At 35.7% G+C, this 24,353-nt stretch overlaps 1 protein-coding gene across 2 annotated transcripts in view; it reads right to left on the reverse strand.

Annotated features, from left to right (window-relative positions):
* Positions 1-24,353, reverse strand: part of Prkg1 (protein kinase cGMP-dependent 1) — a 1,145,359-nt gene that overhangs the window by 295,788 nt on the left and 825,218 nt on the right. For both annotated transcript variants that reach the window (XM_076834291.1, XM_076834290.1), the window contains exon 5: positions 8,502-8,565. In XM_076834291.1, coding sequence (XP_076690406.1) covers positions 8,502-8,565 — 64 coding nt within the window. The remainder of the gene's footprint in view (positions 1-8,501; positions 8,566-24,353) is intronic.

Below are 24,353 nucleotides of genomic sequence, written 5' to 3' on the forward strand. Positions count from 1 at the left end.
TAAGAGCAAGGAACATGCAAAAACAAAATTTAATTAGCCCACTGGATCAGCATTAGAGAGAAGTGTCTAGGTTATGTAACCCTCCTTTTTCCAAGAGAGTGTCTATGTTATATATATTATATTTGCTTCCTAAGTCAAGCAATAATGAATGAAAAATATTTTCTTTGGTTGTTGCTATCTCTTCTTACTTTCTATAATGCCCCTCTTAATAATTTAAGAAGTCTGGGGAATGCTATTTGTTGAAGACCTTGTTAGTGTCACAACAGTATAAATACACAGTTGACAGAAATGTAAATAGGGACACAGATTAGAACAAATCATTATTTAGGTTCATGTGTGTCCACGAGTCAATCATGTGAAGTAGACCACAAAGTAGAAAACTCTTAAAAGTTTGTTGAAGCAGAAGTCTTTTATCCCAGGAAGAATGAATGTTGAAACACGTTGAATGTTTCAAAGAGGAAATTGAACATAAAATAGACTTTAATACAAATAAGTGGTTCTGATATGCATTTTTTTTTTCCATTTAGGAGCTCTGAACACAGTATCAGGGCTTGACTTCCTTTATTCTCACAAAGGAAAACTATTGACACCAGGTGTTGAAAAGTGAATTTGCTGACTTAATTTAGTTCTCCCATTTTCAATAAAATATAAGTCTTCCCTTGAGTTAGCAAAACTTGTACACTTACATGTGTGAGAATATAATTCACACTCAAATTAATTTTTGAGTACTCTTTGTGATATATTAAGTTAATCCCTGTTCCTTATCTCTATGAAAAAGCATTTTGTTTGCCTCTTTTTTAAAAGATGTCATCACAGTCCCAACATCTGCATAAATACTAAACATTGAGTTTATTCACAGTGATGTTTCTTTATTGTGTTTGGGTCAGTGACAAGGAAGGACACTAATACAGCGCTAGAGATTAGCTGTGAGTGTTCAATACATTTAAGAAAATGTAATTTATCTGTAGACACTAATTAAAGTGTACATAAGTGAAGCAGGAACGTTTGTCACCTTGCTATGATAAGAAGAGATTATACTTCACAATTTTGCATATTTCCCACTTACAGGTAATTCCTAGACACTCAAAATAGATTCAAATACATTCGATTAATTCGAATACATATTTTCACTTCTATACAGGGTAGTTTAGAGGTTAGGTCAACAAAATCAGAGTTTGCTGTTCCCTACCTGTACTTAAACATTTTAGATTATTTTATAAACTAAAAATGACTTTTCTGCCAAACAAAACATTGGATTCTTAAAATAATCTCTGATATTTATTACATCTTAATTTGAGTCAGTTAGGACTGAGAAGAACATACTGTGGTGAGAATGAAGGTAAATAATTTGAGCAAAGTAAATTGTTTCAATTTGTTTTTTACAAAACACAATCTAGAATTGTTTTTGGTCTGAATAAGTCTTTCACCAAGAACCTCTTGCTATCTAGAAGAGTAGGTAAATAGAGCTAGTCACAGTCACATTGGCCTGTAATCCAGTACTTGAGAGGATGAGGTGGGAAGATCACTTGAGCTTGGTAGTTTGAGTCCATCTGAGTAACATAGTAAGACACTTGTTTCAAAAGCCAAACAAAAACAAACTAACAAAAAGAAACTCCATAACTTCTCTCTAACAATCAGTTTTCCATTACAATATAACAAAACATCTGAGAGAATTATTTTATGAAAAAAATGTTTGGGTCACAGTTTTAGAGATTACAGTCCAAGACTATAGAGCCCCATTTCTTCAGGCCTTTGAAGGCAGCACAGCATGGCAGGAGCACATGGCAGAGAAAACTGGTCATTTCATGAACCAGGAAGCAAAAAGGAAGAGGAAGAGACCCAGGGTCTGACAGTTCCTTTGGAGGTTCCATAGCACCCCCAATGATCTAAGGACCTGCCACAAGGCCCCAACTCCCAAAGGCTCCAGCTTTGGGACTGAGCCTTTAACATATGGACCTCTGGGGAACTCAATCCAAACCACAGCAGAGACTGGAGAAAACTCAAACATTTCTGAAAAATGGGTGAGAAATTCAGTATGCAAAGGGAATACTTCTACTATGTCATACAGAAGAAAGAAAGAAAGGAGCATTAAACTGCTACACTAAAAATAAGGAGATTCGTTCCTGTTTTATAACCTCAAAAGGAAGAAAATACAAGTAGGTAATCCATTCCAGGAACTATAAATAGGGATAGGGGAGGCCTGGGCTGGGCAAAGGCAGAAACAGCTCACTTTACTGGAGAGAGAAGGCTTCTCTCCAGTTCCAGAACAAGAGTTCCCAAATATTATATTCTTCTGTCGTAGGTACCCATCTAAATCACTTTTTTTAATGTCAGTATGTTCACCCCTCTATCTAGTTACATTCTATTTCTCTCAGTTCCTGTCTCCCCTGTCCATATCTTTAAAACTCTTTACCTGTATATTGTAAGTGTTGCTTCATGATGACTATAAGAAATGAAATTGCCAATGAGAAAGTAAATCCACCTATAACCCATCCATCCTCACCTGGGTTAGTGTGTAGATGTGGGTGCCTCTCTATAATCCATTCTTTTCATAATAGTTGAGATAGAACACTAAAACATAACACATATATTGTCACTTTACTACTTACTGTTTTGAACACTTTCTTATGGTTCTTAGAACAAAAACCGAACTTTATCCTGATGGGCAAACCCTTCTTGCTGAATTTTCTGTAGTCTCTTCTCACCCCACTCTACCACCTACAAATCTTTCTGTTTTTTAAGGAGAGCAAACTCAATCCTACAAAAAACATATCTGTCCTTCCCTCTCCCTGGTACATAGGGCACCCCATATCTTCATTTATATCTTGACTTAAATATCATCTTCCCTTGGTGATGGTAATTCAAGTTTGACCTAAAGCTGCCTTCATACATATTTTAAATTTAGCCTAAGGGTTAATCTGTACATAATGAACTGCTATCTAATTTAATGTATAAGTGATCTATAATCTAAATGGAAGTATACCTATGATGAAGCTGAGTCAAAGTTGCCAAAATCTCACTATATAAGGCAAAAGCCAATGGAGGCCAATCAAGTTTTTTCTGTATTGTGTTTCCTTTTCTGTGGCTATAAATAGAGTCTGCAACTGTGATGAGGTGAAGAGCTCTAACCCATTTTTGGTCCAGACTATTTTGGTTCATAAATTGTTTTCTCAAATAATCTCTGCTAAATTTAATTTCTGTAATGGCTTCCTTTTAACAATAACTTCAGAGTGGCCTTATCACTTGATGGTAGGTTCTTTACTAATTTATCTTCTGTATCATAGACTGGAGCATATGCTATGGAAGAAAAGGGCCTTGAATCCCCAAGGCTTGGAACAATTCCTGGCATGCAGCAGATGCTCCCTAAGTATTTGTTGAATGAACAAAGCTGTAAACATCTTTGTTGAAGGCTGTATTCCCTTCCTTTCAGAATAATCTAGGATTCTTTCATCTTATGGATATTTGTAGAAAGACATCTAATTGTTATGCTAGCATGTTCCCTTAATGCTATGTGACAGTGGTATTGCTTTTGTTCTTCCAGATTTGCTCACTTTATCTGATACATAATTTCATCTAGTTTCTCATTGTGATTGTTTATTCAACTTTAGTTAAACAATTCATTTGCACTGCATAGTATATTTACATGTCTGCTTTTTATTTTGTAGGCTTACTTCATTTTTATGTCCTGAAAACAAAGGTGTGGGTACAAATCATCTGTTTCCATTTTCATTCATCATTGGTATAGAACGTCCAATGTCTTAAATGACCTAACATAAATTAAAGTATATTCTGGTTGTAAAATCTGACATAAAAATATTTCTTTGGTGAGAATTATTTATAGAGTTATGGCTATTGTTATAGAAAACATAGCAAATGGCTTCACAGCTGTGGAAAAGAAAATGATTAAAGGATCTCATGGATTTTTAGTTGATTTTTTTAAAGGGGTTGATGGGGAGAATGAATTCGTGCTTTAGTTTGATTTTTTTTTTTTTTTTTAACAAACACAGGGTCATCAGGCAGTTCTTCAGGGTATTCTACAAAAACAAGCAAAAACCAAAAGACCAATTGGGAAAAGAAGTTTCACATTTACAGAGGTTGCAGGTCAGCACATTCAGGCAGAAATACAGCCAATACTTTGTCTTATGTCTTTTTTAATACTTGAACATAGAAGTCAAATGCAATGGTGTCTTTTCACTTTGTAGTCACAGATGAAGGAAACCAATAAATCACGGAAAGCTGACTTCAATAAGCCTCAAGCTAAGAATCTGTGAATGGATCACAGAATTACTGGCACAGTTGCCACCTAAAGCAACAAACATTTCCAGTATCTTTCCAGTTCACCACTTTTAAAGCTCAACTCCAAAAATTCTTCAACCTCTCTATACTAAAATCCACTGATCTAGCAACCTGTCATAGGTTTTTGATCATTTCACTGCTTCTCTCCTCTTTCCCCAGTTTAAATGCCAGGGTCAACTATTATAATCACCCTCTCCCTTCAGCTCCATATTCCCTCCCTCAAACACTCATCTCCTCTTGGCAGAATAACAATCCTACTTAAATACAATGCTTTGCCTGTCCGGAGTTGAGTCCACATAAACAAATGAGGCTGAAAAAAACAATGCAATGGGCTAAAGCCAAGAGGACTCTAACCTCCAGGTCAGCTTCTCTAAACTTGATGATGCAGGCTTCTTCCTGACTCCAGAATCCAGATCTCCCCTTTATAACAGCAGTTACTTAAAACACACACACATACAAAAGAAAGAGAGAAACAAACAAACAAAAACTTTTCTCCCTGTCTCCTTGGGAGAACTGGAGCCTAACTTCTGTAAGAGACAAGGAGGGAACACAGAGATCCTAATCACACTGAACAGCCTCCTCCCTAGGGTACCTCAGCAGTGTCCTCCTCCAGGAATTTTCTACTTACTAGCTCACCCCAGTGCTTAAATACCCACACCACCTTTCCTTCTCAAGAAATTCAGTTCAACCTCTTTCCCCTGATGCAGTAGTTTGGAATAAAACTCTCCTTTGCTTGCTTGATTGGGGATGCCTTCACAATGCCTGGTAAGCCCAAAGCTTTTCCCTAGTACATTGTTCTTCCATTTTTCTTGCATTTGTCTTTCCTTCAACCATTCAAACCTACCCATCCTCATACTCAGTTGATGCCCTTGCTTCCTATATCACTGAGAAAACAGTAGCTATCCAAAAAGCTTTTCCACAGCTCCAGCCACCATCAACTCACCTAGGGCATGTGTGCCCAGCTCCTCTGCCTTCCCTGTTTCTCTAGGCATGGAGAGCCTGGGCTCTCATGCCTATGCAAGAGGTTATATGAGTGACTTCCTCTGCCTCCTGCTTCCACAATTGTCCTCTGCTCCCACTAGCCCTTCCCACCTGCCAACCCCACTTCTCTACCTGACTTTTCAACAACATCCAAACCAAAGTTTTTGTGACACTTCCTCATATCACTTCCTTCCTTTAGATTTTAAGGCACAAAATGCTTTTAGTTTTCCTCCAATTTTTACTTGTTCCTCTTCATTCCCTAATCTCTTATAGTGGAAATAATAAGGTTCAGTAAAAATTTACTCTGACATTCTCTTCAATCATTCATCCCCCCCCCCTCCTCCTCCTCCTCTATCCATAGCTTTCCCTTATTCCCCTTCTGCTACAGGCAGCCATTCATTCACATGTATCTGATTTGTAAAATCCTATTTTTAATGACTTTTAGCAAAATGTATTATTATGCACATATATTTTAATGTGAGTAAATGATAGTTCAGAAACCATCTCTTTGGTTAAGTTTTCTCTCAGTGACATGTTTTTAAGATCCATTCATACTTTTATAATAATTGGTTGCTACCTGCTTTAGTGTTCTGCCTTGTACTCATCCACATTTACTCCCCTCTAATGATACCCAGATAGCCAACAGCTGCCTGCGACTCAAACAATGCTACAGCAAACCATCTATCTGCCAAAGATCCTCAAGCTTCTCATTTCCTGCAACTTACCTCCAGAGTTTCTTGCCTCTTTGCTCCATTTACTCCCCTCTCCCAGTCTTCTCCATTTTAACTAATAATTCTATCATTCCCATTATTCATATAAAAAACACAGGGTCATCCTTGATTCCTTTCTTTCTCTTATTCTACCCATCTACTGCAACAATAAAGTTTCTCAGTTTTACCTTCAAAATGAGTCAGAATTTGACAATTTCTCCATCTCCTTTTACCACAGCAAACAAAGTCATCAGCATTTCTCTTACTGTCATTCCAAGGATTCCTTAATTTTTTCTCAACAGGGCAGCCATAGCAATCTTCTTAAAAATGTATATCCAATAATTGCATTGCTCTACTTAGAATCATCCAAAGGCTTCCGTCTCACTCAAAGGAAAAGCCAAAATAACTGCAATGGTCTAAAAGGTCTTAGATGATCTACCTGCTCCCATACCAGTCTAGGCACACTCAGGACCTCAAGTATACTTGGGCTAGGCAAGTGCACTACCACTGAGCGACATCCCCAGCCCCGAAATTATTTACTCTGTTTACCATCTATCTTCCCTAAGTTTCCACTGAAATAATGTAAACTCCATTAAGATAGGGATTTCTATTTGTTTTTCATTGCTGAATACCAAGCGCCGGAGAGAGTACTGGAAATCTAGGCATTCACTAAATTATAGAATAAGCAAAAATAATCAATATGAAATCTGAATTCTAAGAAGGCAGTAAGGGAATTAATCAAATTAATCGGAAAATAAGATTCAAGTGGGGAAACATATTCCTAAATCACCCTTTGCTCCAGGGCTGACCATTTGCATATCATTCCACTTTACTTGCCCAATTAAGCCCTGGAATATTCCATAGCAGTATATTAATCTGATCCTGTCCCTATTTCCATTCCTCCTTTTAAACCTTTCTCTGGCTAAGAGGATGAAACCTAAGTATCTCAATCTCACTGGACCTACTAACTCTGGCAAGTTCTCTTCTCTAGGCACATTTTGCAATCCATTCACTTCCTCCTTTTCCTTTTCTCCCATTTAGTTCCTTCTAATTTAAAACAACCCTTCATATAGCCAACTTCTGCTTAGTCTGCAGAGCGAGACTCATTGTATTCTCCCAGAATCTTTCCATGGCCACTCAGACCATGTCAGTGTCTGTTTTATAGTCTTAGTAACTCATATTTTTATTAGCATATAATTCTAATTAATTTTGGGGGGCTGGGTTATTATTATGAATCTCCCTTTCTAGACTGTAAACTTCCTTAGGGAAGAACTGAGACCATTCATTTACGGTAACATTTCAGAATTCCTGATTATAGAGGACACTCGGTTAATATTTACTGAATTGAAAGAAGAAGAAGGAGGAGAAGGAGGAGGAGGAGGAGGAGGAGGAGGAGGAGGAGGAGGAGGAGGAGGAAGAGGAGGAGGAGAAACCTGACCCACAATGTTTCCTTCACTTCAGTTGTCTAAGTCTCATAATTCTGGCAGGGCTGCTGACTAGCCTTCTAAATAGCCTTCTAAAGGACCAACTTTGTCCTCTATAATTCCTACTTGAGCAAGGGCATCCTACTTTGGACTGATGCTTAGCTTTTTGCTGTCACAGAAAGTGTTCTTGGATTCCAATCTATGCATCCATGCTTCCTCAGCAAAAGGAAAAAGATAATTTTTAAAATTTTTTCCACCTAAAATAAAACTCACATGCATACTACCTTTAAGAGAATAACTTGAGAGGCTGGGGTTGTGGCTGGGGTTGTAGAGCTCTCGCCTAGCGTCATGAGGCATTGGGTTCGATCCTCAGCACCACATAAAAATGAAATAAAGATATTGTGTCCACTTACAACTACAAAATGAATATTTAAAAAATGGGAAAATAATTTGAGTCACTAAAATTTGCTTTAAATTTCACATGGAACTTATCAGTTTGACAGGAAGAATTTCCTTCTGCTACTGTTTGATTATGAATCTCGGTAAGACAGCATATGCATTAATATATGTCTATATATTATATAATTACATAATTGTGCCTAAATGTGTTTTGTTTTTCCTCTTCCTCAAAACTATGTAGGTTCAGAGAAAACTAACAGTGACATCCCACATTCAGGAATGAAATCGTGTGTGTAAAATATAATCACGTGATAATAAAATATACATGTTACCTCAAATTCCTGTTATAAATTTGCTAAACTGAAGCTTCAGGGTGGCCATAACTATAATTTTACTTCATATTTATTGAAATAGGGAAAACGCCATCATCCATTCTTGGAAGACAAGGTAACATTACATTTAAAACAACAAGTTTTTCTTCCCTCTTGATTTGCCCATTTCTAACTGTGTATAAATGCCAGGTGTACTAAGCTGTTTTTTATTTGAAGCCAAAATATACAGCTCTTTCCAGAGCCCAAAACAAATTTAAAAGGTCTCTGTGGTTTGTGACTCGTCATCACACAGCTGTTAAAGAAGACAAGCCAGCAGGCTGGATCCCATCTCAAAACTTTCAAAGGTTAAAGACAATTACCTCTTCAAGGACATCAGCAAGCTTGCTAAGGATCTCTTCAGGAAGGCTCTGGAATGTTGGAACACTAAAAAACAAAACAGAGAATGATGCTGAACACATGAACAGCAACTTACTTTTAATAGATAACATTGCAATATATCTGAATAAAAATGCAAAAAACCTTTCCTGGCAATCTGCAGCTTAAGATCAAAGCAATTGTTTAAGCATGCTCTGCATCCAACAAAGAAAAATTATGTTGTAAGATAAAGAACTTGCAAGTTTTACAGAACTAAGTCCAAATCCCATTTGTTTTTCTATGTGACTGTAAATGCCTTAGCTACAATGGAGAGACAACTATCCTCTCCCCCTTATCAGTCTGTTGTCACCAGATTCCTCCCTTTCAAGGTTTCCCTGCACATACCCTCTTCTTCAAGTCAATTCCTACCCTTTCTTTGGGACACAGTTTGATTGATGATACATTCAGACCTGCAAACATTCATTCTACAACTCTGAAACACTTCCCAGTCTCCCCAACCCTTCCCCGGCTAGGTCAAGTTCTATTTTGAGCTCATGAGCTTTTATTTTTTTCTCCAGTGCTGGGGATATAACCCAGGGTCTCAGACCTGCTAGACAAGGGCTTCACCACTGACCCATACCACCCTCGTCCTATTATGAACACTTTTGTCCCTTACTAGAGCTATAATTAGATAATTAATCAAGTATTTGTTTGTTTTTGCATGTCTTCCCTGCTATAATTAAAACTCTACAAAGATAAGAACTGCCTTTGTTCAACTCCCTGTATTTTCAGTGGTTAACAAATAGACTCAACAGCATATGTGAAGTTGAAAGCAGGGATGTGTGGATGCATCATAGGACAGTGATGACAGGACTGAGATGTCCCAACTTTAATTACAAAGGGCTAGAAAACAGAAGGGAGGAAAGAGGGGAGTGTGTATATTGGGTGGGGGCGTTAATCAGAAACAAGCTAGAAACCAAAAAGAACAAAAATTATTTTACATTTTGGAATATATGTTAAAAGCTCAAGTTCCATTAGGGCTAACCACCAGGACCACCACAGCTTATTTGCATATTAATTTTGCCAGACTTCTCTTTATGGATTGCCCTCCTAATCCAAAATGTCTCTTGCTTTACAATATCCTGCCCTTCTTACCTGTAGCCAATGTAGGTTACAGTGTTTTCCTTCCTCAGATCAGTCTTCATAAAGTTCACTATTCATTTTTCCATATTTTGTCTATTTCCTAGTGGTCAGGCAGCTTAATGCATCCAGCCAGGCTCTATGCAGGGTCCCTGGGGAAGGCTGCAGGTAACACTATCTCTAGAACAGTTCCTTTTGTTGGTACTTGAAGAAACTGGTCCCAGGACCTTCTCCTTTCTGTTTTCTGGCTAGCATCCGTAATGGTCCTAATAAATTCTTTTATTTCAGTGATTTCCTTGATCTGAAGAGTTTTTGTTTAGGAATCATTGTTAGGATAAGACAGGTAGAACAAAGACCCAGATTCCTAGTACCATTACCCATGTTAATTCCTTTCTGTTCACCCTGTTCTCTTATTTGACCCCTTGAAACAGCAAATGAAAATATTGAATGATGTCAAGTGTACAAACCAATAAAACGTCTTGGTTTGTACAATAAAGCAATGACTTCAAATGAAACTCCTCTGCAAAGTCAGTCAAACTAAGTTGTAGCACTAAATTCTCATTCTGCATCTCAGTGTTTGAAAAGACCATAAATGAGTGCATGTACATTTGCATACCTGATATTTGACTTATAGCATAATTCTCACTTGATTAGAATATTACAATAGAAGAAACTGTAACATATTGTTTTGATATAAGCATGCAAGTTTAGCTGTTAATTTGTCACTCTAATTCCTGTTACTTAGGGTAAAGCCTGTTGATGAAATCCCAAGGTTTTATGCAGTGGTGTAGCAATTCACCCAGGACCATCTGTTCTGCCAGATTTACTGCTGTGGTCTGAGACATGTGGTTTTTAATTTCCAGAAGGCAGTCCATTTCAGCAGCTGGATGGAATGCGTCACAGAAAGAGACAGCAGAAGACAGAGGAAGCTGATTCCATGAGTTATGCAGGTTGAGAAACTGAGCCCTTCCTTTTTCTATTAATGAAGTCTATTTCAGTTTCTTCTGAGATGTTAAGAAAAATTAGAGTTTCTATTCTATTGAGTATTTGAGGAAAAAACAAGCTATTCTATTGAGTATTTGAGGAAAAACAAGCTTTATAATATACTTCTTCAGACAGTCCTGTTATTTCTGTGCTAAACTTTTATTTCAATCTGGGTTGTATCTATGTTAAGCCATTCTGTAATATTTCCATTGTCATGATGGATATTACCCATGAAGGGAAAAAAGGGTCTTTGCTTGGCCATCTAATACACTAGACAAAAACAAAACATTAATATTTAGGAAGACATTTTAAATACAATATATTTTATGATTTTCAATCCATTTTAAATGCCTCAAAATATTGCAAAGTGTTTATTATTAACAAAAAATAAAGGATATTTTTAAGAAGAAACACTTAAAAATATCAGTAACCACTGATGGCTTCTGTACTTAACAAAAGGGGAAAAATCATTTGACAGAAAAAGAAGTATGTTCACCTTAATGTTACTCTTAAAACACTCTGGTAGCCATCTTTAAAATCCTAAGTTCTCTATTCTCAAAACATTAGCTAAGTCTGTCATGTAATTCATTTGCTAAGAATTATAAGTCTACTAGAAGCTTGAATATCAAGAAAAAAAATTGAACATGTTCATAGCTTGAAATTCTACTCATGAAATATTGTAGTTGAATTTTCCCAAATACTTCAAAAGACATTGAGTTTCCACTGACATTGAGTTTCCACTAATATGGACAAATGAAACCTCAAGATAGAGTTATCTGATTTATATAACTTAAAACAAACAATGACAAAAACAGACTTCCAGAGAAAATGTTTAAACACTAGAGAAAAATATTTTATTTTATGCTGAAACTAATTTATTCCAACAATTTACATGCTAATTACATGAAATTCTTACAGATGGGTTCAAATGTTTCAGTTCACTAAGGACTTGCAATGACCTGAAGTAAGATAATTGCACGTAAATATAATATAATAGAGATGATTTAAAGTTTGGTAATTTTCCACTGTTTTTCTTATTAAATGAAGCAAGGACTTGGAATCTGTAATGACAGTAACACAAAATGAGATTTGAGGGATTTGTATTTACTGTTTATTGGGCTAAGGGTTTTATAGGTAATATAAAGTTTATTTTTACATCAATCTTATCATTTAGTCATTATTGTCATCCATTTTACAGATAAGACATTGCTGCCCTTGACTGTTTGCTTAAGGTCACACCATTTATCCCTGGTGAATCACCAGGTGAGGGGGTGCACACCTGTAATCCCAGCTGTTCCGGAGGCTGCTGTTGCAGGATGATTTGGAGTTAAAGGCAGCCTCAGCAATGGGGAGGTACTAAGCAACTCAGTGAGGCCCTGTCTCTAAATAAAATACAAAATAGAGCTTAGGATGTGATTCAGTGTTTGAATGCCTCTGAGTTCAATCCCCAGTACCACTCCCACCCCCCTCCCACACACAAATAACCTGGGGGTACAAAGATGACAATTCTCTACAGCAACAGCTATTATTAAAGGAATCCTAAAAGGCTTTCCATGGAGGTTAAAACTATCTTCAATTTTCTCTTTCTCTCTCTCTCTCTCTCTCTCTCTCTCTCACTCTTTCTCTCTCTCATACTAGGGATTAAATGCAGGGATGCTTAATGACTGAGCCATGTCATTAAGCATCTTTTTACTTTTTATTTTGAAACAGGGTCTTGCTAAGTAGCTTACAGCCTCACTAAATTGCTAAGGCTGGCTTTGAACTTGTATCATCCTGCCCCAGTCTCCCAAGCCACTGGGATTTAGGTGTGTGCTCTCACGTCTAGCTAAAGTTAAAACTATTCTTATAATAACTCTAAGTTGTAATTTTCCTTTTTCACTATTATTCTTTCACATGTATCCAGTAAAATTCTTCATGGGCTACCTGACATATGATGATATTGTCTCTTTGATGGCTAATGGAATGCTAGTTCACATGCTCTAGAATTATTTAAAGTAATAAATTTCTAATATGAATGTGCTATTTACAGATACTAGTTTGTTTTCATTACTTCTTTTGTGCTTGTACTAGTTCTCATTATATATGTTAATAACATTAGATCCAATGGATCATTCTTTTAAATTAATGAAGTTTTCCTTGCATCTAAGTGAAAAAAACAAGAAATTTTGCAAAAATAGTCTCATGTTTCTTTGAAAATATTCTAATTTTTGTTTGTTTTGCTATGCTGGGAAAAAAAACCTGGGTCTTGTGCACACTAGTCAGTCTACCACTGTGCTAAATCTTCTGTCCCTCTTTTAAATTTTTATTTAAAACTGTCACAGCTTTACAATTTATAGTACTTATTAAGGATTAAATAAAGAAAGTTTGCTTTATTTTCCTTATTTTTAAGAATGGGATCATTTTCTTCGAAAGGGTAATAAGAAGATTCATATTCTCAAGTCACAGCTGCCAATTTCTAACTCTAGAGACATTGGGAAAATATAAAATGACACATCAGAGAATTTTCTAACTCACAGATGGAAGAAATCTAGTCCAAAGAAACTTAGAGATGCTGTAAATAAAAAATAAAAACATAAGAATAAAAGCTATCTTTCTCTCAGCATATAAATGATAATAATTTATCTTTCACAATAATACTTCTAGAAAATATTATCATGCCAGTGATATCATTTTGATACAAATCATTCAAACTTTAGAGAAAAAAGAAATTGAGTTTTTAAAATGTTGATATTGAATTTTTTAAATCCAAAAATCTCTTAGTACAGCTTTTCAAATTACAAATGAAAAAGCCAATGAAGTGTCTTACAGGCAGATACCATGTTATGTTTAGTGAAGAAGCCCAACAACAGCTAATAAAGCAATCACTTCCTATAGAAGTAACTTTATTGAATGCCTGTAGGATGCAAAATCAGTAAAAGAAATCATTGCACTGACTCTCTCCAATGATAGAGTACCTTTTTGAATTAAAATTTTTACAGAAAAAAAAACCTGAGTTAAGATTTTGCCTACTGAGTGGTACCTTTGCCTTACAAATAAAAGAATATAGTTACAGACATGGCTGGCTTGAGTTTTACTTATATTTATCGAGTACCAGAACCAACTGGTTATCAAAGAGTATGAATATATGGCAACAAATATAAGTGGTAATTGCAATAAGTCTCGAATAACTTTTTAAAAAGTAGACTTGAAGACTTTTTTGAATCTTATGGTTTAACCTGGAAAAACTTGATGAATATCAAATTTGCACTGACAACGAAAAAGTGATAGTGACCTCTGCCTATTAAGCAGCACTGTCAAATATCACACAGTGGCAGTAACAATATTTTTTAAAAAAACGTCAGTTTCACTTTAAAATCATTTTTGCTGAAATAGTAAAAGTTATTAAATACATTAAGTTTTAACCCTTAAGTTTTAATATTGTATATAACAAAATGGCAAGTTCACATAATGAACTTTCAAATACTGAAACATGACAGTTTTCTCAAGGAAAATCAAGTGAATGGCTGCCAGAGTTGCAAGGTTAATTAGCCACTTTTTTCATGGAGCATCACTTTTTACTGAAGAATGACTGACAAAACTGGTTATTCAGATGGGTGTTTGGCAGGCATTTCTTTTTCCTAAATGAACAAAGTAAGTCTGACACTTTTAGGGCAATAAGAGCACTTATTGTTAATGATAAAATTCAAACTAAAAAAACTTTTATCTGTACTATGAACATAAGAGTTTTCCAAAACATATTAAACAGAACAGAGTAACAGGAACTACTATGGGAAGAGAGGCATGCTGAAAAATTAAATGGGGTGACCAAGATGTCCTCATTGAGAAAGTAAAATCTGAGCAGAAGTCTGAAAGAAGTAAAAGAGTTAGTTCATTGGAAATCTGGGGAAGAACATCCAGGCAGAGGGAGCACAATGAGTAAAGGGTAGGGTATAACATGCCTGGTGGCTTGTGGGGGCAGCAAAAAAGGTGCTTAGTTTTCAGTGACCTGGGGGAGTGGAGGAATAGCAGGCATCAAGAGATAAAGGTGGTGGAAGAGCACTATGGGCTTGCAGACCATTGCAAGGACATGCCTCTAAGATGAGGAGCTACTGCAAAACTCTGAGCCCCTGTGTGACAAGAGCTTATTTACATGTTAGAGATCTCTCTATAAAGGAAAACAAACAAACAGTAAAGGGGAGAGAGTAGAAGTTGGTAGACCAGATAAAATCTATTCTTACATGACTGATGATAGAGATAAAGATCTGCACAGGATGGAAGCAATATATGTGCTGAGAAGCAGGTGAACTATTATATGTTGAAAGTTGAAGAAGCATGATTTCTTGATAGACTGGGCATGGGGTGAGAGAGTAGAGGGGAGAAAAGGATGGCTCCTTGAGGTTGAAGAGAACCTTTAAAAATAACTTAAACATTTTTGTACTTTAAAAGCAATCTTTTAAAAAATCCTACTTAGTAGTAAAATGTTACATTTTATCAAAAGGTTATAACCAAAGAGTGTTGGATGTGGCCCTACATCCCCTGAAAAAACAGAGGTCTAAAAACAGTTCAGCACTATTCTCTACCTAGAAAAGAGGCATAATTATATCAATTATCTTGAGGTAGCATTTGGAGAACAGGAGTTTTTTGATTCTGTCGTAAGTAATCAGTTTTGTATTACTTTTAATGCTACCAACATTGATAGGTATTGTTTATTTCTGTGCCACTGGATTCCTACAGAAAAAAAGAAGAAATCTCTGGCTTAATCAAGTAAGTCAATTTATATTGATGAAGGATTAAGGTTAAAACGCTTTTAACATGATAGCTATTTTATCAATCCCTTTAGTAAATTCATCAAATTTTTTTTTTGTCCCTGACATACTTTTTTTCCTTTATTGGATGATTTGGCATCAATCTTGTTATGCAATAACTAATCTTCCTTCCCTGAGTCTCTTACCCTACATCTCAATCCAATCTACTCTATCCATTCCTGCCAAATTTATTTTCTATCAGGGATGTTTAGCCCTTATCATACAATGTTGGAAAAACTATATTTCTTCATTATTAAAATTCAAAATATATTTCATTTGGAGTATCAACTGTACTTGTTTAGTGAGATATTTAATCACATGTGTTGTTTAGCTCTTTATCAGAGTCATACCTAAAACTACACAGCATGTCATGCCCCAAATTTGGGGAATAATGTCTCTAAGGTTCTTGCTATTGAAGTTACAAAGGACCCTTAAAGTTCACTGGCTTTCTGCTTTTGTGCATAAGGGGAGGAAGGAACTTTGGTCAGGCTTGGAATGCTGATGCTTCATGTCAACTTCCCTGGGAAGATTCATGTAGAGACCTATTGTTGGAGAGATGTCTCCAAAGTCCTCCTCTTTCTTCTAAATGATTATAGACACTTAATAATCTCTTTCAAATGAATTTGGGCTTTTAAAATTAATGGGGGGGGGAATAAAATAAAATAAAATAAAATTAATGGGAAGAGTCTTACCTTCTAGAAGTTTTTGGTATGGATGAAAATTCTTACCAAGAAATGGGAAGAGCCTACTAACCTGCTTGGAAAATGGGGAAAGGAAGAAGATCAGGGAAAATAGCTCAATAATTTATCTTTGAATAAATTGTTCTCCAGGTCCATCTGTAACATTTGTAAACCCTGTTTCTTGGTATAGACAACTTCCATCTATCATAATCAGTGTCCCACAAAACACAGATACAGGTCTAATTCCTAAGTCCCACTTTGAGTTTTGTATATGGTGAGAGATAGGGATTTAGTTTCATTTTGTGGCATATGGATTTTCAGTTCTCCCAGTACCAATTGTTGAAGAAGCTATCTTTTCTCCAATGTATGTTTTTGGCACCTTTGTCTAGTAAGACATAATGTTTTGTGTGGGTTTGTCTGTGTGTCTTCTATTCTGTACCATTGGTCTACAAGTCTATTTTGGAACCAATACCATGCCATTTTTGTTACTATAGCTTTGTAGTATAGTTAAAAGTCTTATATTGTGATGCTTTCTGCCTCACTCTTCTTGTTAAGGATTCCTTTGGTTATTCTGGGTCTCTCAATTTTTCAATGAATTTCATGATTACTTTTTCTATTTCTATAAGAAATGACAATGGGATTTTAATTGAAATTGCATTGAATCTGTAGAGTGCTTTGGGTAGTATTGCCATTTTGACAATGTTAATTTTGCCTATCCAAGACCATGGGAGATCTTTCCATCTTAGCCTCAAATCTTCATCATGTCAGATTAGGCCCTGACTTCCTTAACAAGACTCCTAAAGCACAAGAAATAAAACCAAGAATTAATAAACGGGATGGACTCAAACTAAAAAGCTTTTCAGCAAAAGAAAAAATCAATAAGGTGAATAAGAGCCTACATTTGGGGAGCAAATTTTTGACATATGCACGTCAGAGCACTAATATCCATGATATATAAAAAATTTGGCAAAAAAAAAACCACAACCCAATCAATAAATGGGCTAAGGAGCTGAACAAGCACTTCTCAGAAGAAGATACACATTCAATCAACAAATATATGAAAAAATGTTCAATATCTCAAGTAATTAGAGAAACCCAAATCAAAACTACTCTCAGATTTTATCTCACTCCAGTCAGAATGGCAGCTATCAAGAATGCAGACAACAATAAATGTTGGTGAGAATATTGGGAAAAGGCACACTCATACATTGCTGGTGGGACTGCAAATTGGTGCAACCAATCTAGAAAGCAGTATGGAGATTCCTTAGAAAACTTGGAATAAAACCACCATTTCACCTAGCTATCCCACTTCTTGGTATTTACCCAAAGGACTTTAAAACAACATACTCACAGAGTTAAGAAAACTTGTGCTATAAATGGGTAATAATGAGTGTAGTACATTCCACTATTGTCATATATGTAAAAAATAAATAAATAAAAACATACTACAGTGATGCAGCCACATCAATGTTTATGGCAGCACAATTCACAATAGCCAAACTGTGGAAGCAACCTAGATGTCCTTCAATAGATGAATGGATAAAAAAAAAAAAAAAAACTGTGGTATATATACACCACAGAATATTACTCAGCATTGAAAGAGAATAAAATTATGGCATTTGTAAGTAAATGGATGGATTTGGAGAATATCATGCTAAGCAAAGTAAGCCAATTCCAAAAAACCAAAGCCTAAATGTTCTCTCAGATAAGTAGATGCTGATCCATAATGAGGGGGAGGGGGCATGGGAAAAATGGAGGAACTTTGATGGGACAAAGGGAAAAGAGAAGTTGGGAGGGGTACGGGGGCAGAAAAGGTGGTGGAATGAGATGGACATCATTACTCTAGGTACATGTATGACTGCACATACGACATGATGCTACATTGTGTACAACCACAGAAATGTAAAGTTGTGCTACAATTGTGTACAACAAGTCAAAATGTATCCTGCTGTCATATATACCTAATTAAAATAGAACACATAGATACTGCTATGTTTTGACCAATGCTCAAATAAAGGAATGGGTTAAAATGATAGAGCAAGAATAAAAAAGCTGGAAAGGAAGAGTCAAGAAACTTGGAAGAGAGCCACAGGGCCATTTAAGCAGGAAATCTCTGATTACAAGGTCCTGATTCTTGAACTAGAAAGGGTGAGGTGAGGCACATCCTCTTGGATTCTCACCAAGGAGCAGGTCACAACTTAAAAAACCAGAGGGAGCCCTTCTACACTAAGGGACTTAGGGCCAGGCATTTGTAAACACAATTGTGTTGTCATCTTCCTTACTCATCCATTCCTCCCCCACCCTTAGTGAGTGCAACAGCCAAATCCTACCCTTCTCTGCATAAGCTTTATGCTTCATGTCTTTCCTTATGCAAACTATACTGCAGTCTCTCAGACCTCTTGATTTATTTCAAATGATCAATTCAGTGATGGCGAAAATTTAACAATTTTTAAGTGAATAAAAAAAGAGAAGTCTATATAATTTTTTCATTATCCCTGCAACCCTCATTTAGAAAAGAGTTATATTCTCATTAATTACATATCGTCTCTATTATCATAACTAGAGATAGCAAGTGTAATAAACAGGTAATTCACTTTAAGGTCAATGAAATTCAGCATTTTTATACCCAATGCAGAAATACTAAGTCCATTGCAAGTAATCTCAAGCAGTTGCCATGAAATAATCTAGGAGAATATATTTAAATTGCTTTCAAATTAAAATACTATTCTAATAAGTGATGAAGTTACTTGTGAAAAATTTTTAAAATCCTAAGACTAATGTCTTAAAAAATGTCTTCTATGTTATTTACAACTATAAACCTTCAGATCTGATTTTAATCTAATTTTCAACTCTGAAGAATCTTATGCTAGATCCTTGGCCAGGAGTTTCTAAACTTTGAAGTCATTAGAAAATCGAACTCAAGAGGCCATGAGATTGTGTAAAATAAATAAATAAATAAATCCTCATTGTATTTTTCACAATTGCAGTAAAATATATATGACATTAAATTTATCAACTTAAATACTTTTAAGTGCACAGTGGCAGTAAGCACATCCACATTGTCCTGCAGCCATCGCCGCTATCCATTCCCAGAACTTTATCATCTCCGGCTAAAACTCTATACCCATTAAAATAATAACTACCCATTCCTTTTTCCCTTCAGCCCCAGGAGAACACTATTCTCTTCTGTCTCTAGAATATGACTGTGCTACATGTATCATATAAGTGGAATTCATATAATATCCAGTCTTTGTATCTAAATCGTTTGATTGAATGTAATGTCTTCAAGGTTCATCCATGAATAATCAATCTAATGAAAGAGGTGAAAGATCTATACAATAAAGAATACAGAACAGAAAGACATTAATGAAGACCTTAGAAGATGGAAAGATCTCCCATGTTCTTGAATAGGAATAATTAATATTGTCAAAATGATCATACTACCAAATGCATTATACAGATTTAATGCAATTCCAATTAAAATCCCAACAACATTCTTTATACAAATAGAAAAAGCAATCATGAAATTCACTGGGAAAAATAAGACACTCAGAATAGCCAAATCAATCCTTAGCAAAAAGAGTGAAGCAGGAGGCATCACAATACTAGAACTTAAACTACACTATAGAGCTATAGTAACAAAAAAATGGCATGGTATTGGCACCAAAATAGACATGTAGAGCAATGGTACAGAATAGAAGACACAGAGAAAAACCCTCATAAATACAGTTATCTTATACTAGACAAAAATATACATTGGTGAAAAAAAATAGTCTCTTCAATAAATGGTGCTGGGAAACTGAAAATCCATGTGCAGCAAACCAAAATCAAACCACTATCTCTCAGTATGCACAAAATTCAACTCAAAGTGGATCAAGGACCTAGGAATTAGACCAGAGACTCCTGGCCTAATAGAAGAAAGAGTAGGCCCAAATCTTCATCATGTTGATTATGTTCTGACTTTCTTAATCAGACTTCTAAAGAATTAATCAAGAATTAATAAATGGGGGTTGGGGGTAGAGCTCAGTTAGTAGAGTGCTTGCCTCACATGCATAAGGCCCTGGGATCAATCCCCAGCACCACACACACACACACACACACACACACACACACACACACAATTAATAAATGGGATGGATTCAAAGTAAAAAGTTTCTTCTCAGCAAAGGAAACAATTAATAATGAGAAAAAAGCCCACAGAGTGGAAGAACATCTTTATTAAACACACATCAGATAGAGCACTAATTTTCAGGATATATAAAGAACTCAAAAACCTAACACACACACACAAAAAAAAAACAGTCAATAAATAGGCTAAGGAACTGAACAGACACTTCTTAAAAGAAGATATACAATCAATCATCAATATATTAAAAAAATGTTCAACATCTCTAGTAATTAGAGAAATCCAAATCAAAATTACTCTAAGATTACATCTCATGCCAGTCAGAATGGCAGTTATCAAGAATACAGACAACAAAAAATATTGGAGAGAATGTGGGGGAAAAGGCACATTCATACATGGGACTGCAAATTGGTACAACCAATATGGAAAGCAGTATGGAGATTCCTTAGAAAACTTGGAATGGAACCACCATGTGACCCAGCTATCCCACTCCTTGGTCTATACCCAAAGGACTTAAAATCAGCATACTAGAGTGATACTTAAAAGCAGCCACATCAATGTTTATAGCAGCACAATTCACAATAGCCAAACTGTGAAAGCAACCTACATACCCTTCAATAGATGAATGGATTAAAAAAACTATGGTATATTTACATACATGGAATATCACTCAGCATTAAAAGTGAATAAAATTATGGCATCAGCAGGTAAATGGGCACAGTTGGAGAGTACCATGCTAAGTGAAGTAAGCCAGTCCCCCAAAACAGGAGCTGAATGTTTTCTCTAATAAGTGGATGCTAATCCATAATTGGGTTGGGGCATGGGATGAGTGGAGAAACTTTGGATGGGGCAAAGGGGAGGAGATGAGGGAGCATGGGGATATAAAAAATGGTAGAATGAGATGAATGTCATTACCCTAGATACATGTATGATTGCATGAATGGTGTGACTCTACTTCATGTACAACCAGAGAAGTGGAAAACTGTGCTCCATTGTGTACAAAGAATCAAAGAGCTGTCTGCCATCGTGTATAACTGATTAGAACTAAAAAAAAAAGAGCAACCTTTTCTGTCCCTGACAACTTTCTTTCTACATCTACATCTAATTAGGTATCCACCTAAATGGCACATTCATAACCATCTGTTGGTATATTTGTCTCCTCTCAATAATCTGTAAATTAACAGACCTATTTTATAGTAATTAATAGCAAAAATTTTAGAATCAGGAAAAAAATATGGTTTGAATTGCAAAACCACTACTTGCTAGCCATAACTACAAGGAAGTTATTAAAGCCATAAGCTTCCTTAGTTGAAGAATTAAAACAACAAATCCTAGTTCATTGAACTACTGTCATTATTAATAAATGCAAAGCACTTAGAACAGGTAATGCCATAGGAATAGCACTCAATTAAAGGGGCATATAATTTAGCTTGTGTAACGCTACCCGTAACATAGAATATGTCATGTAGTAGCTACTTAAAACATGCAAATGAAAGTAATATATGCAATCAGCCCAATGCAACCAAGGGATAATGGATTTGACCTAGGGTCACAGTTTTCACACTGTATAAGGCAGTGTTAGAGGTGTCTCATAGCAGGCTGAAATGCAGCCGACCCGTACTCTGGATTCTACCAATTTCACCCTGACAGGGGCTGCATCAGCCCACAGGAAGGAGCACTTCTTACATTCTAAAACCATGCCTCATTTACAGTTATTCTGATCTTGGAAAGACTGTTTGGCCTGGTACTTTTTAGGAACCACAGGCACATTTCACTGAGGCTATTTACTCAAGAAGAATTTAGAAAAGAAAGCTATTTATTGAATGACAGAATCTTCTTATCAAAGAATGTTAGAGCAGCCTTTTTAAAATCTCACTGATGGTCTACTTTCCAAATCAGAACTCAGGTTACTGCAGTGTTCCTGTCAAAAGAACCATCAGGAGGTGAGGCACTAATCACGCACTTTATTAAACTGCTTCTGAAATGCCTCACAGCATCTAACACTGGCCAATTCAAAAAATCACACAGTACCTGATATTTGCTCTGCAAATCATAGAATTTCCTATGCCTGAATCAAAAAATAAATTTCATGGGTTTTTATGGCATTAAACAAATTACATCTGATTGTTGAAAATGGAACATTTGACTTTTGAAATATTTAATGGCTAGACTAATGGTAATCACTCCACTAGTTACGATGGTGGTTTTCTAACCAATGATTGGGATGTTGGGAGGTGATCCTCTGCCCCCACAGGCTAAGCTTCACTCATAGCAATGTTTCTCCATGGGGCTCTCCTGGTATTTGGGACAGCACATGTCTTCATTGTGCAGCTGTTCTATGTGCTGCAGAAAGTTTTGCATCTCTCATTCCTATCCATGAAATGCCAGTGGCATTCTTGGTCCTGTGACAAGCAAAATCTTCTGGGGAATGATACTGTCCAAAGTTTAGAACTACTATTCTAGAATTTCACTAATTTTCTAATTTGTAAAGGGAGTTTGCTTCTTGTTCTCTCTGAAACTTCAAACCCTCTGGTGACTGAATCTTGCCCAAAGGCTCATCTCCCTGTGGCTCCATATCTGTTATCCAGAAATTCTCATGCTGAGGAGCCATCCATCCATTCAAGATGCTTCTGGAATGTAGCCATCTACACATGGGCTTCAGGGCTTTTTATTCTTAGTCTAAGACATTTTACAAAACTACAGCATTGAAAACACTACTTGTAAACTATATCAATAAGTTTTCTGCACTGAAAGATGGACTCCATGAATAAGGAATTTCTGAATAACAGAATCTGAAAATTTTCTTTATTATAGGACTTATTGAAGCCTTCACTTTTTTTTTTTTTTTTTTTTTTGCAATGGTGCTGGAGATTGCACCAAGGACCTTGTGCATGCAAAGCAAGCACTCTACCAACTGAACTACATCCCCAGCACCTCCTTCACTTTGTTTTTAAAAAAACGATAACAACAACACAATTTAAAAAGCAACCTGGAGAGGAAAAGAGTATTTTCCAAATTTAACTGAATTCCTTCTTACTCAGGAATACTTAGTAAATTAGTGAGGAACTAAAATCCCATGCTATGTAATTTGGAAACATAGTTTTCTATTAAGGTAACAAGATTAGCAATAGCTTCTGTTCTTAACATAGAATAAATTTTAGCATGACTCCTTTGTGAGTTGTCCCTATTTCTAAGATGAAGTTCAGTTATAATATTCTCTAAGTAAGGGGAAAAAACATCTAGCTGCCCTCAATCCATGCTCTGAGGAATCTGGGTCTGCTTCTTGTTATAGCAATTATTATGTTGGAATTTCAGTTTATTTCTCTGCTTCCTCCTAGATTATCAAACCACTGTCCACTGACCTACTACATATTTATGTAAATCGAATTTTGCTGGAAAAGTTCATGTTTACTCTGTATTATTTATGGATGCTTTCATGAAACACTGTCAGAGTTTGATAAATGTAACAGAGACAATAAAGGATGCAAGCCTAAAATATTAGTTCTTTAGCCCTTTACAGCCAAGTTTGCCGATTTTTGACCCATTCTGCTATTATATTGAACAGGCAGTTTCAATTCCTTCAGCTTAATGTCTGGCAAATGACATATGGTCAAATTTTATCACTGAAACAAATGTTTTACCTTTCAAAACCAATCCAAGGATATCTTATCTTGAGGTAACTGCTTTAATAATGAAATATTCAATTCAAATCCCATAATCAAAGATGTTCTTTAATGTTAACAATGCTTTTCTTCCTATGTTGACTTGAAATAGAGATCCAAAGTTTACACTTAATAAATAATAACCCTTGTGTATAAGTAAATATTCTAAAGATAACATAGAATTCAGAGGTCACTCTATAGGGAATCTTTTATACATTAATACTTAATATGAGTGTTTCTTCTTTGATGGCATTTTGAATATTTAAATATAAACTTTCCACTTTTTCCCATGAAAAATAATTTCTTAACACAATTGTTGAACAGATATGTTTTCCTGAAAATGCAAGAAAAAATTACCTTTGGTTTTATTTCACTAATCTTAAGTCTATTGTGACCAAGAAAGCTTCATATTTCATTTTAAAATTTTAGAAAACATGAATACAAGAACTAAGTTTCCATGTTCAAATCCTATAGCAACTTA

Source organism: Callospermophilus lateralis, chromosome 15 (assembly GCF_048772815.1).
Source record: "Callospermophilus lateralis isolate mCalLat2 chromosome 15, mCalLat2.hap1, whole genome shotgun sequence".
Lineage (NCBI taxonomy): Eukaryota > Metazoa > Chordata > Mammalia > Rodentia > Sciuridae > Callospermophilus > Callospermophilus lateralis.